Source organism: Maniola hyperantus, chromosome 5 (assembly GCF_902806685.2).
Source record: "Maniola hyperantus chromosome 5, iAphHyp1.2, whole genome shotgun sequence".
In the NCBI taxonomy this organism is placed as follows: domain Eukaryota; kingdom Metazoa; phylum Arthropoda; class Insecta; order Lepidoptera; family Nymphalidae; genus Maniola; species Maniola hyperantus.
The window spans coordinates 5,600,175-5,614,530 of NC_048540.1; the positions used below are offsets into that span (position 1 = coordinate 5,600,175).

The following is a 14,356-nucleotide window of genomic DNA, read 5'->3' on the forward strand; positions in this document are numbered from 1 at the left end:
CATTATATAACTTTTTTGTAAATATAATTAAAAATATAATAATTAATACTTTTTTGTTGTTTTTATTTTTATAGCTTTTTCCTGCGACTTCCGAGTGGATTCAGATTTTCATCGTTGCATTACGTCTCGATAATTCCCATTTGTCACCAGTCGCAGTAAGATACAAAACAAAACTTATTTTTAAAGTAACTGAAGAAAATCCTAAAATAAGATTGTGAAAAATTGCCGTCATAAATCTTTTGGTAGTGATAGCAATCTTTCCAACACTTTTGGGTTAGAGTTATATGAAAATCATCGTATAACGATAAAGCATAATACATTTTTGGGCAGTCAGATATAAAGTTAGGTAGTACTAAGTTAGTATAATAATGAGTTAGTATACTGTATAATACTAAGTTCATAATCCTCATGCTTCCATTTCTCAAACGAATTTACGTAGTCAAAGTAACGAAGAAACGTAAGTCATCAAACATTGTATCTAAGTACTAGTAGAGATTAGCAGTAATGCTTATCTAATCTATATCTTTATATCTAATCTATAAATAAGTAATTATATGTATTATATATTAGATAAGCTAATCAAATATAATAATTATTGAAAAAAACTATACCTATATAAAATTTCGGTAGAAACTTCGAATAATCGTATAAATGATATGATATGATAAAGAAATGTTATTACTTATACTGATAATATATTAAACTAGCTTATTCCCGCTCTCAGTTGCTTAGATAGCCTAGTGGTTAGGACGTCCGCCTTCTAATCGGAGGTCGGGGGTTCGATCCCAGGATCCCCACGCACCTCTCACTTTTCGAAGCTATGTGCGTTTTAAGTAATTAAATATCACTTGCTTTAACGGTCAAGGAAAACATCGTGAGGAAACCTGCATGGCTGAGAGTTCTCCATAATGTTCTCAAAGGTGTTTAGTCCATCGATCCGCACATGGCCAGCGTGGTAGACTATGGCCAAAACCCTTCTCACTCTGAGAGGAGACCCGTGCTCTGTATTGAGCCGGCGATGGGTTGATCATGATGATGATTCCCGCTACATCGTCCGCGTACACTACACGAACAATCCCGTATTTACCCCCTCAGATATGGGTCGAATTTTCAAAAACACTTTCTGATGTCATTTTATGAAAGTTGGCATGCAGATAGCTATTATTAATAGCTACCTGCATGCCATTCCGCCCTATTCGTCCAGTAGTTCGAGCTGTGCACTGATAGATCAGTCAGTCAGTCATCTTTTCCTTTTACATGTATTTAGAAGAAGTTCTAAATAAAATAGTAACCTTTTATATATTATTTAGATCTTCTATATTTAGAAGAAACCTAGAAGTTAGAAGATTTGATTTTATTTAGAAGAAGATCTAAATATCTTCTAAATAAAATAGTAACCTTTTATATATTACTAGCTGATGCCCGCGACTTCGTACGCGTGGATTTAGGTGCTTAAAAATCCTGTGGGAACTCTTAAATTTTCCGGGATAAAAAGTAGCCTATGTCCTTTCCCGGGTTGCAAGCTACCTCTGTACCAAATTTCGTCAAAATCGGTTGATCGGTTGAGCCGTGAAAAGGTAGCAGACAAACAGACAGACAGACACACTTTCGCATTATGGATATTAGTATGGATTTAGATCTTCTGTATAAATAATAAATAAAAGAAAGGTTTTACAGTGCAGATTTTACTTGGTATAGATATAATGCGGACCACGGATGTACCTACCTACCAAAAGATGTCCCAATTCTTCAAGAAAGTTTATAACTCCTTAATAAACTATATCCATATTTGACTTTGTGAATATATCGGTATTAAAGTTGGAAAATATTAGTTTGCTAAAACATAAACTATGGACCATGGTTTATTTAAATAGTAGACTTCGCATCATAAAATACTATCGTTTTATGGCTTATGACCATAGCTGGCAGATTGTTTGATTATATCTCCATATTTTATTGATCTCAATTCTCAAATACGAAAGGCAAAAGGATTTTAATCGTTGAAATTTTTATTTATCCGTCAAAGAAATACGTGTTAAAACACTCTATGAACCAAAACATAAAGTTTTATGTAAGTACCTACTAGCTGATCCCTGCGACTTCGTCCGCGTGGATTTAGGTTTTTTAGAATCCTGTGGGAATTCTTTGATTTTTCGGGATAAAAGCAGCATGTCATTCTCCGTCTTCAACTATACCCATACCACGAAAAATTTGATGTTTTTTTTTGAGTTTGTTTAGAAATTCCGTGAGAACCCTTTGATTTTAGATTTTTAAAATCTAAAATCATTTTCTGGGACAAAAAGTAGCCTATATCCGTCTCCGGGATATAAGCTATCTTCGTACCAAATTTTGCCAAAATCGGTCAATTAAATGGGCCCTGAAGAGCTAGCACACAAATAGGCAAACTTTCGCATTTATAAAATTAGTACGGATACTATTATAATTCAGGTATACGTAATAATGTAATGTAATGGAATAAAAAAAATCCATAGCAGCTATTAAGGATGTGTGATATAACTGGATTGAGTCATATTTTGTACGTTTTAAATATTTACAGAGACATTTCACAATAGCCCTTGACTTTCCGTGCTTCCCATCGCTTTCCTATATTGGCCGACGTCATTTTGTTACATCACGAACAACCCATCGCCGGCTTACTACTGAGTACGGTTCTCCTCTCAAAATGAGGTTTTGGACGTAGTCTACCACGCTGGTCAAGTGCGGATAGGCAAATTTCACACACCTTCAAGAACCTTGAAGAAGAATGGAAAACTCTCAGGCATACAGATTTTCTCACGATGTTTTACTTCAACGCTAAAGCAAGTGATATTTTTTTGCTTAAATAAAAGTATGCCTTTTAATTCCGAAAACTTAGAGGTGCGTGCCCGGGGTCGAACCCCGACCCTCCAATACGTCTAACTAAAAAATACTAGGCTATCACCGTTTTTCATATCGCCATAACTTAAAAATATTATTCATGTATCCTTTTGTTATAGAAAATAGAATCTGTCAACGTTTGCCTAAAATGTGCATTATAGCAAGGTGTAGGCGTTGCGAAGGTACTGTCGGCTATCTCTGAGGCGCCTTTTACGATAACATCGCGTTGTTTATTGCTAAGCCTTTAGGAGCGAAGATTGATAAAAGAGACCATAATTCTATTGTCATTTTAGCATGATGGAATACGTGATAGGAGAGAAAATTTGGAGAACGGAATATGAATGTTACTAATAAGGCAAATTCCAATTCAAAAAATATTTGGGAACTTACAAAAAATCATTAAGACTGACTTAATATTGAGGGTGATAAAAAATAACTATGTAAGTATTTTAAAAATACTCTTTCCAAAGCACTTCTAGGCAAGTGCGCCCACCTTAGACTCCATCGTCACATTTGTAGTGATTGCAGTCAAGTGCATGCCTATTTAGTTTAAAAAGAAGCAAAACGATATCTGTTTAAAGGTAGTTCATATAGAAAGGAATAAAACAACAAAAACAGAGCTTCCTCTTGTCTCCAATCTAACGGGAAAAACAATCCTAACGAAGATTTGTGGGATCTTCGTTAGTTCCCATAAATCGTTTAACTTGCAAATCCTAATTGAGTAGTCTTGTTTACAACAAAGCTACCGTTAACAGACCAAAAGAGTTTATCACCTCGTAAAATGTTCCTTATCCTGTGCCTAATGGTATGACATCACTGAAGACAAGGGTTACCATAAATATAAAATAGACCGAAATTCAGGACTAGATGTCAGGTGCCTATACGGGATAAAGATCAATCAGTGTTCTTGCGCCAAAATTACTTGACCTGGGGACTCGTTATGTATGGATCGTTGCATGGCTACTTGTGATTATTTGTAGTATAGGAGCCCAAGAGGCGTAATAGGGATTTACTCGAGCGTCGTGGGGACCTATTGGATGGTGAAGATTAGGTGCTAAAACGAAAAAAACGTTATTATTATGATGTAAAAAAATAGTCGCAAAGAAATACTCGAGCGGTCCAGATGTTAATGTGTATGCGCCCCACGTATTTCTGTTAAATGTTAGCGGAAAAGTATTTATCTGCTGGTTTGCATGGTGGGGTGGCCGTACGAAGGGGTAAAAGGGGGCGCTCCATCTTAGGCTGCATCAGCATTTGCCACCAGGTCTGATTGCAGCCAAGCGCGAGTCTATAAATTTGGGCTTCCCTACCATTACTTCAGATACATAAATTTAAATACGTTTGCAGCATAAAAGCTTAAAAAGCTGTGTGCTAAGTGTCAATAATTACTCTTGTTCTTGTATAATTGTGCAGCCGTGCTCTCGTCGATTTAGATTTTTCTATCTTTATTTATCTTTGTAGGAATCTTCCTCTCATATGAAACACCCGAACTTTCTTCTAGACCTGCTCTTGAGAAGCAAGAGTAGAGTCTATTCCTAGGTTTTCTCCGTCTTCCTCTTTCATGTCTTTTTTGTATCTTGCCTTAAAGAGGCGGCATGCCCAATTTTCGATTTTTTAGGAACTATTGAAGCTTCAGATACTTATAGTGATTCTAACAAAAAAAAAATTAAAAATATTATAGATCAATCCCTTCTTAATAGAATATAGGTAACAAAACATTAATTTTATTAAAAAGTATTATTCAAATCTTAATTCTTGCAGAAGACGTTTTACTGATTTCACGCTTTTAAGTGAAACTTCGGCCACACATTTAATAACAAAAAATTGTAGAAAGTGACTTATTAAAAATACCAATATTATGAACACACTCACAATATTTTTATAAATCCATCATACCCTGGTACTTAGATCAATCTTTGTACTGAGGAGGAATTCCATTTATTTTTTGCTAAAACATATTCCTGGGTATATGATGGTAACCCTAGTTAACGGATATGGACGGAATCGCCTTCACCCACAAAATCGCAACTGGCTCGTTTTTGCCGGCTAAAAATCACTAAAAGGAGACGTCCGTTGAAAGTTCACGCATGTCCACAACGTCCTTTTGCGAGTTTACACATACACTTCCTAGTCTATGAGCTAACCTTCAAGTTGCCTTGTGATATTGCGAAGCCGAAATGGATTTTTCATTTTCTTCACAGGTAAACAACTTTATATTTTTGTTGTTAATTTGTTTATAGCTATAATTAATATTTTTAATTTTTTTTAAATCAAAATACCTAATCTTATTGCGATATTTATTAAAAAAGAAACAAAATTAAAATACTATGGGTGCTATGACCACTGCAGAGACTGTTATGAATACAAATGGATTGCAATAAATATTGTACCGCAAATACATCATATGGGATCAATCATCAAATGGACGCCAGACAAATGTCTGGCATTACTCACTAAGATGTTAGTATTTAAAAACAGATATCAAATTAATTTATTCTAGATATATAGATACATTGATAGATACTGATAAATTATCAGCTAGAGATCGGCTGCGAATCTGTATAAGTACTTACTATCTGTATAATTTTGGTTACCAGGTCGGGCATATAATCTTTACTTCTGTCAGAGTGAACTACTTCTGTTCTGTTTCAGATTCTACTTGTAGTGGCTGTGTTATGGAATAATGAAGTCAACCCAGCACCAAGATATAAGAGGCTCAGTTTAGCTTCACAAATGCCTAGCTATTACTATACAAATATTGACGGTAGGTTTATTACACTTTTACATATTTTCAGGGTTCCGTACTTCAAAAGGAAAAGGAACCCTTATAGGATCACTTCGTTGTCTGCCTGTTTGACTGTCCGTCTGTCCGTCGTGTCTGTCAAGGAAACCTATAGGGTACTTCCCGTTGACCTAGAATCATGAAATTTAACAGGTAGGTAGGTCTTATAGCACAAGTAAAGGGAAAAATCCGAAAACCGTGAATTTGTGGTTAAAACACAAAAAAAATTAAAATTATTTCATGGACTAAATAAGTAGTATTTTCAATTTTCAAAGTAAGAAAACTATATCAAGAAAGGGCTTTGACTGTACATTCTAAAACCGATTTTTATTTATTTTATGCATAATAGTTTTTAATTTATCGTGCAAAATGTCGACAAAATACGACTGTAATACGAAACCTTCGGTGCGTGAGTCTGACTCGCACTTGGCCGGTTTTTTTTTACACAAGAAACTTTATACCAGAAGAAAGTTTAGTACCTACAAAAATGTACCACTTAACATAACATTACTATTTCCATCATTCATTTGTAATGTCATACCTATCACACGATCTAATATACCAAAATTATTAAAACTAACATGGTACTTCAGTTTTTAGACGTCTGTGAACATTTGTTCTGTATTCTGAGGTGAACAGAAATTATATGGAGTTAAAATAATGTTCTTTTTTAGCTAGGCTTTTGTTTGTATCTGACGAGAGTTCATCCACTCCTATATTTTTTTCTTATCTCTATTGAAATTTAACATATTTCAACTTTGCTATAATTAAATAATGATATCAATTTTGAAACAGGTCATCCTGGTACATATGCCTTTGGTTACAACGTCTTTGATCCAGATACAGGGAATACTCAGTATCGTTCTGAGGAGAAATACCCCAATGGAACAGTAGTTGGAAGTTACGGGTACATAGATCCACGAGGCAGATCGCGTCGCGTAGATTATGAGGCTGATGAAAAGGGCTACAGGTAAGATTAAATGTGAAATTTTAAATAATAATGGATATTATTTATAACATTATAAAAATAACTACCAAAGACCTCAATGAGTATGATTCTCTATGTTGTGCTCTAGTACTCATAATCTAATGCGAGGCAGCGCCTGTCGATTTATATCTTTGAACATTTGCGTTTACAAGTTGCTAATTTAGAATTTATACAACAAGGTGCATTAATTTATGTCTATAAAATTTAGGTAATAGAAAAAGAAATAGAAATATAAATATTTTTATTTAATTAAACTTTTACAAGTACTTTTGAGTCGTCAAATGCATCTACCACCGGATTCGGAATGCCTTCAGAGTTTCGGTATATAAGTAGGTACATAAGGTGATACAGATTTTAATGTGGACCATTATACATGAAATTTAAAACGCGCTTTTTGAATCCTCCTAAATTTATTGTACACATTCTATAGAAACAAAATATTTTTTCCAGTTTTAAATATATTTTTGTGACCATTTCAGAATAATGAACGAAGCTCCTCGAAGACAAAATTATGTAGAGCAATCAACCAAAGAAGATAGTCCTTCCACTGAAAAATCAGTATCATGGACTCGACCAAGGAAGCCGAATAAAAAGAAAGTAAACAATTTAGTTAACAAACCTTCAGAAGTATTAGAGCCGCCTTATTAAATGATAATATTAAATGAAGTCATTAAAATATTTATTGAAATATTTGATTTGTTTCATTGGAAGATAATTCAACTTGGAGAAGTAGTTTTATTTCTCGAGGAATGTAAAACAAGTTCTTGTGATCTCGCAAAAAAACCTTCTTTACCAAAATTTTTTGAGATTTTTTTAAAATGGTTGTGCTTTGGTTGAGTAGTATTTTGTCATAATTGACAATTCTTGTAAACAACGTGGTGCACTCGGTGCACTCTCATTGATTTGCTCATTGATTATATTTTATTATTTCTTGGAAGGATTTAAAAGAAGAATGATTATGAAGTGTAAAAACTTATGTATCTGCTTATTGCTGTTGTTTACAGAAGCTGAAAGTAAGCATTTTATTTTAATATAATTTCAATAAAGCAATGAAATCAATTTCTACTATTTAGAGATCATCACAGGAGGATACATTTGGAAACATACATAACAAGACATCAATAACATAATGTGACGAAACTTATCTCGTGAATATTCACTACTGGAGATTTTCTTGGACAAAAAAAGCTTAGATCCATCCGCGAATTGCAAGCTATCTCTGTACCTTTCCTCAAAATCTGTTGAACGGATGAGCCGTAAAAACTTTGCAGATAGACAGACAGACAAGCACAATTTCACATTTATAATATTAGCTATGGGAGTAGTTGTGAATGGGTGAATTATAATAGTTAAATATCTAATGATTTTTGATTTATATTTAGGTTATCCTATGAAAAGAGGTGATGAGGATAGCAAGCTTGATAACAACAATGAAAAGCGATACCCTAATGGCACGGTTGTAGGAAAGTACACCTATAAAGACAAAGAAGGAAATCCTATAGAAGTAAAATATTTTGCGGATGACTCTAGTTATGGGTAAAATTTTTAAGTATTAAGGTTGCTCTCATTCTATAGACCAAAAAACAATTATTAAGCAAGAGAAGTAAAATAAGTGTTTTATTTCATAATAAACCCATCGAACCTCTTCAGTATAAAGACAAATAAGAAATACTTTGCAGTCGACAGGTAAAAAGTTCAATGCTTCTTGATGTTATATGAAATAGATGAGAAACATAATAGGCAATACGATTATGTTTGTATAGTAACTTAATCATAGAAATGCTTTGCTAGACCAGTAGGTAGGTACCGCTTGTAATTGATCTGTAGATTTATCCTTCATATTTTTCTTTTTTAGCGTTGAACTTAAAAGTGTTAAAATTTTCGATGCAAATTCTGATAATAAAATGCAATTTAAGTTACCCAAGCTCGAGAGTATGATGTCTACAGAAGATATGTTTCAACCACTAGAAGAGATGAGTACAGTTAATGCATTATTCAATAAAGAATTTAGAAAAAATAAGACTTACAATCCACTTGAAGTTTTCAATAACAATCCAAATAAAATAAATCGTTATAAAGGCTCTCATAAAGTCAATGATGATTATGAGATATTCTTAGAGAACGATCTAAAGAACACAGAAAAATGTAACAAAGAAAAAGTAAAAGTGTATTTCGATAAAAATAAAAGGAAAACTCGGAATGCGCCTTATCATTATAAACAATCTGACTATTGCGAACGATTTTGATAGTTACTTTTAAACAGGTTCCAGGTTATTGATTTTGCATTAGCTTATTGCGATTATTGTGAATAAAATTTTAATATAAAATATAAAACTTGTTTTAATTTAAATAGGCTCACAAATATTTTATTATCATTTTGTAGAATATTAATACTAATAGTAATTCTGCCAGTTGGTACTCTAAGTACTAATAGCTCAGAATACATAATTATTGTTCTTAGTTTATTTTCAGATACTAAGAGAATTTAAATCACACATACAAATACCAGAGTTTGCTTTTTATCGAGAAGAGATAGAGAAGAAAATAAATGCACAGTTACAATTTGCTATGATTCCATTTAAAGCTTCCATTTAAGTAATAATGCCTCCACTTGAATTTTTGAAAATTTACGTGTTACGTGCTGTACTTACATACTTCAATATTCAACTCATCGAAAATGACATACCTTTGGTCAGGTGATAACTGATAAGGAGGTCAAAGATTCCTTTGAACTACTTAATAGGCAAATATTTTTAAGTAAGACATTATACCTCTGTTGTACTCTTGGTAATCTGTTGTATCGTTCTGTTATAATCATGAGTTATTTCATATACCTAAAGGATAAATATAGTGAAGGTAGCTAAGTATAATATTATTGATAGATAGAATAAAAGCTGGTTCAACGTCAATTGACTAGGTGACAAAAAGCCCAACCCAACTGGTGATCCAGTTCAATTGAAGCCATTTTGTGGGACATCTCTAACTCTATAGATATTATGACAACTCGCTGATAAGAATTAAGAATTATTGACTTAGGCCACGGCGTAGACGGCTGTGCTTCATATTTTGGATTTGTTTATAATAAGGTTTATAAAGTAAGTAGTTACAACGAAAGTGAAGTTTAACTTGCGACGAACTTGTTACTGCAATTAGGACTCGAGGTGAATGCGAAATGAAAACTGGATGCGTAATCGTATCGACTCGGATATTATGTTAGCGATCATCACGCTCTAAATACGTTCTTTGTTTAAACAAGTTTTGTTTTGTAGTTCGACTTCAATAGTTAGATTAAAAATATAAACACAAACCTTTATAAAATCTGCCAAGGAACTGTATGAACATACTTAATATTATTTTCTACAGTTGCTGCAACTTGATGTAAACAAATATTTGGACATTGAAAAAGTTTTGCGGTTTTTACTAAATATTTTTATAATAATTTAAAAAGTCTCGATGTTTTCGACTAAAATTGTGCCTGCAAAAAGAAGCCTTAAATGAACTTATAATGACAATAAAATAAGACTCGTTTGTGACTGCTATAACTACGTATGACTTATTACGTCTATAATATTACGCTTGTATTATACAATTGGCTATAAAGATTTTGTATCATGTGGATCTAAATAATTTCATTTTATGAATCCAAGCCATTATTCGCATATTATTTCATTCATGAGATTTTAAGAGATAGGCAAATATAAAATAGGTAGGTAAATTATATAGGTAGGTATCGTTATTCCTTTAATAATAAATCATTAAAGGAATAGCGATTGAGGATATGGACACCAGCGCTGCTGGCGGCTCAAATTCGAATAAAAGTTTTTTTAATTAGTGTTTACGTAGGTATGTAAGTAACTAAATGAGAGTACTTAGGTTAAAAAATTAAACCTTTTTTTTATTTGTAAGCAAACAATAAAAGCTAATAAGAGCAACAAATCCAGTAGCTTCCAGCCAGCAGGCCGCCGCCACTGGCTTTGGCGTGCACCTAAAATCGATTAGTATGACCTCCTTTGAAATAGTCAACATTTACAGCACTTCGCCATAAGCTGAAGCATACCAAACAGCTATGGTCTTCTAACAATATGTCACTAATACGCGAAGCTTGTTACGCAATATCGCAGCCCACTTTCCACAATGAGTCGTGAAACGTTTAAAATATATTTCATAAATATTTATACTTATTTATTACAAACGTTCCAATTTATGAAGTAAAACTAGTGCGTCTTTTACTTATATACTAATACTTAATAATCAAAAAGTATGACTTTAAGCAATAACGATTTATACCTACGAGTACGTCTAAAAATGACGAAGTATCTTTTCGAAAACCTGGTAACAGGAATGAAAGAGGATTTTTGCGCAACATGGACAAGCTTTCCGACTCTGAGTCGAAATTACAGTTACATAAATCAAGTTTTTATATAAGGAATTGTTTTATCTACATGGGAGCGGGAGCGATTGGTCATTACCCAACAATATGAGGGAGGAAGCCCAAATCACATTACAATGTGCAATTTCATCTACTCAAGGTTGAGATCTCATCAGGATCAGGATCTTCAGTAATGAAGGGACGATCTGAGACATAGAGAAGCTTTTTTAAATATAGTTGAAAAGTCCGATCCATATTATTTGTTATACCTGCCTATTTTTAAATTCTTAGTAAATGTGTTATTGGTAAATTAAATATTACTTTTATAACATTAGTATCTAAGTACCTAATAGAAATTTAAAAGAGTGGTAAAATCGTTATAGAATCGAAGAGATTTTTATCGTTTCAATGTATTCAACACAATTGAAGCGATACTCATTTCCCACGAAGTACTTGCCGCGTTCGGAAGGAAGTAAATGCCTATATACGTTTTTGCCCAATGTTGCATCTATAATTTGATTATCCAATAGTATTGACGATAATAAAATTGTACGTACTGTTTTCTTTTTCTCTTTTACTTGTACAGCGACAAAAAGAGAGAGAGCAATATAACCATACTTTGTATGTAGTACGATAATAGGCACTGTTACAGATTATATTATTGTTTCTTGCAGTATGATTCTGTTGAAAGGTATTCTACCCACATTGTTTGAGATGTTAGGCATTTTCTAAGTGAATCGTGACATAATCAGAGCATAAGATTCTTTGTTTACAATATGACAATATTTGATTTTATTAGTTTTATGCAGGAGTAGGATAAATGATGCCCGCGGCTTCGCCCGCATGTGTTTAAGTTTTTTAAATATCTCGTGGGAAGTCTTTGATTTTTTGGGATAAAAAGTAGCCCCCGGAATGCAAGCTATCTCTGTACCAAATTTTGTCAAAATCGGTTAAAGGGATGCCTTTATAAAGCCCCTGGGAACTTTTTGATTTTCCGGGACAAAAAGTAGCCTATGATCGTCCCCGGCATAAAAGCTATCTCTAATAGAAAAAGAGCCAGCGCATGCCAGACCTTCGTTATTTTATAAAAGCTGAAAGTTTTCTCTGCATATTATGTCCCCAATACAGGAACTAACGATCAGCGACTATGAACCATGGTCCATGGTGGCTTTGGGAGATAACAGGTAATAAAGTTGTAAAATTTTACGTCAAAATATAAAGTCTAATTTATCTCTATATTAATCTACCAGACACCCTTAGTTTAAGGGTGGTTTAAGTTTAAAGGTAAGGCCATACGCGCTGGCCAGGTTGGCAGACATATTTAATTTTATAAAATACTAGCTGACCCGGCGAACTTCGTTCCGCCTAACAGTCGATTCAATTTTTTTTTTTTAAATATCAATTCACTATCAGAAATTCTAAAATCCCCACGATTTAGGACTTCAGTACTTTGCAGCATCAGGATTGAGGAGTTAGGATCCGAATTTCAATGATGTAGCCTATGCTTGGTACCTAAAATAATTTTGCATCATCCGCAATTCCTGAAACATTATAGTTTAGGAGTGCTGTACCCTACATCATCAGGGTTGAGGAGTTGAGACTTGAAGTCTGAGAATAAAGTCGTTGCTTGGTACCTACAATATGAATTCACTATGAACACTTCCTGAATCTTGATAACTCAGGCGGGCAGTAACCCTGCAGCATCAGGATTAAGGAGTTGAATACAGAATTTTTTATGTGACCACCACGAAAACTTTTTTTGTTGATTTTTATTGTTTTTTGCAAATCGGTCCAGAAACCTCGAAAAAATTGATGTAGAAAAAAGAACCACCTCCTTTTTGACAGTCGGTTAAAAACCGATGACCTTGAAATATTTAAGGAACAATTTTTAAAATATCCCCTTTCTAACAAAAAAAGAATGAATGAAATCGGACTACGCGTTAATGAATTACAACTCAGTATACATTTTAACTTTTATCCCCTCTCCTACGGGAACCATGCTGAATTTCGGGATAAAAAGTATCCTATATTATTCCTCATAGTATGACCTCAAATCGTACCAAGTTTCATTGGAATCCATTCAGTAGTTTCAGCGTGATGCGCGGCCGTGATACAGACAGACAGACAGACAGACAGACAAAAATGAAAAAAATTACAGTTTTGGGTTCAGTATCGATTATAGAGTGCCCTCGAAAAAAAAATTTCAAAATATCTTCAATGTACAGAATGTTACAGTTTTATTATAAGTATATATGTACAGAATTTGACCTGTTACAGTTTTATTATAAGTATATATATATATATATATATATATATTGATGATATTCTAACCATTTGTTTTGCTTCTACGTACATACTCTGCTCCACATCTGCTCCATAACAGATCGCTACTTTGCCAGCTAGCAGATGACAGATTGCCGGGAACAAATTTGACATTCTGATGGGAGAATTTGCTGAGATCAGTTAAAATTAAAAGAATAACAAAAAGCAAAAATATAAAAACTAGATTTAGATTCCTTCACAGAAAATAATGTTTTCTGTAAAAGAATTAATGTTGTCTTATGTCCAATCTGAAAATGTCCTTTGAGACATTATCTTGACTCGATAAATATAGGAGAGACCTGTAAGAGCTTCCAAATATGTTTGTTAATTTATTAGGATTCCGTACCTCAAAAGGAAAAAGGAACCCTTATAGGATCACTTCGTTGTCTGTCTGTCTGTCCGTCCGTCGTGGCTGTCAAAAAACCTACAGGGTACTTCCCCTTACCTAGAATCATGAAATTTGGCAGGTAGGTGGTCTTATAGCACAAGTAAAGAGGAAAAACCGGAAACAGTGAATTGTGGTTACATCTCAAAAAAATTAAAATGTGTTCATGAACAAATAATTAGTATTTTCAACTTACAAAGTAAGATTACTAGGTATACCAAAGGGCGTATCACACCTGTAGATTATAAAAAGATTTTTATTTATTTTCACGCATATTAAGTTTTTGATTTATCGTGTAAAATGTCGAAAAAATGCGACTGTGGTAAGGAACCCTCGGTGCGTGAGTCTGACTTGGACTTGGCCGGTTTTTTTATTTATCTGTACTTCGAGTTCTTGTTTATCTAATATGGTGGTGTATATGTAATGGATTTGGGTTGACACTTTTGTAAATAAACAATAGATCCACGATCTAGTATTTTTTCTATCGCTTACCCACCCACCCTTTCTACAGACATATATATTCTCAAGTAGAGTTTCACTTAACACACACGTTTACTAACCTTCTTTCGAACTACTTGATTATTTAACTCCTGTAATATAGTTTAGTGAATTAACTTTTAGTAACTGTGTGAT

General features: G+C 33.5%; 3 protein-coding genes across 3 annotated transcripts in view; 2 read left to right on the forward strand and 1 right to left on the reverse strand.

Moving 5' to 3' along the window:
• Positions 1 to 14,356, reverse strand: part of LOC117982304 (band 7 protein AGAP004871-like) — a 42,018-nt gene that overhangs the window by 15,567 nt on the left and 12,095 nt on the right. The gene's annotated exons all lie outside the window — the stretch shown is intronic.
• Positions 4,828 to 7,337, forward strand: LOC117982503 (cuticle protein 16.8-like). Its single transcript, XM_034968858.2, has 4 exons — positions 4,828 to 5,078; positions 5,530 to 5,641; positions 6,455 to 6,629; positions 7,127 to 7,337. Exons 1-4 carry the CDS (start codon positions 5,055 to 5,057, stop codon positions 7,293 to 7,295), a joined length of 480 nt encoding a protein of 159 aa, XP_034824749.1. The 5' UTR covers positions 4,828 to 5,054; the 3' UTR covers positions 7,296 to 7,337.
• On the forward strand, positions 7,584 to 8,948 carry LOC117982316 (uncharacterized). The gene is made up of 3 exons (XM_034968669.2): positions 7,584 to 7,660; positions 8,030 to 8,183; positions 8,503 to 8,948. Exons 1-3 carry the CDS (start codon positions 7,600 to 7,602, stop codon positions 8,891 to 8,893), a joined length of 606 nt encoding a protein of 201 aa, XP_034824560.1. The 5' UTR covers positions 7,584 to 7,599; the 3' UTR covers positions 8,894 to 8,948.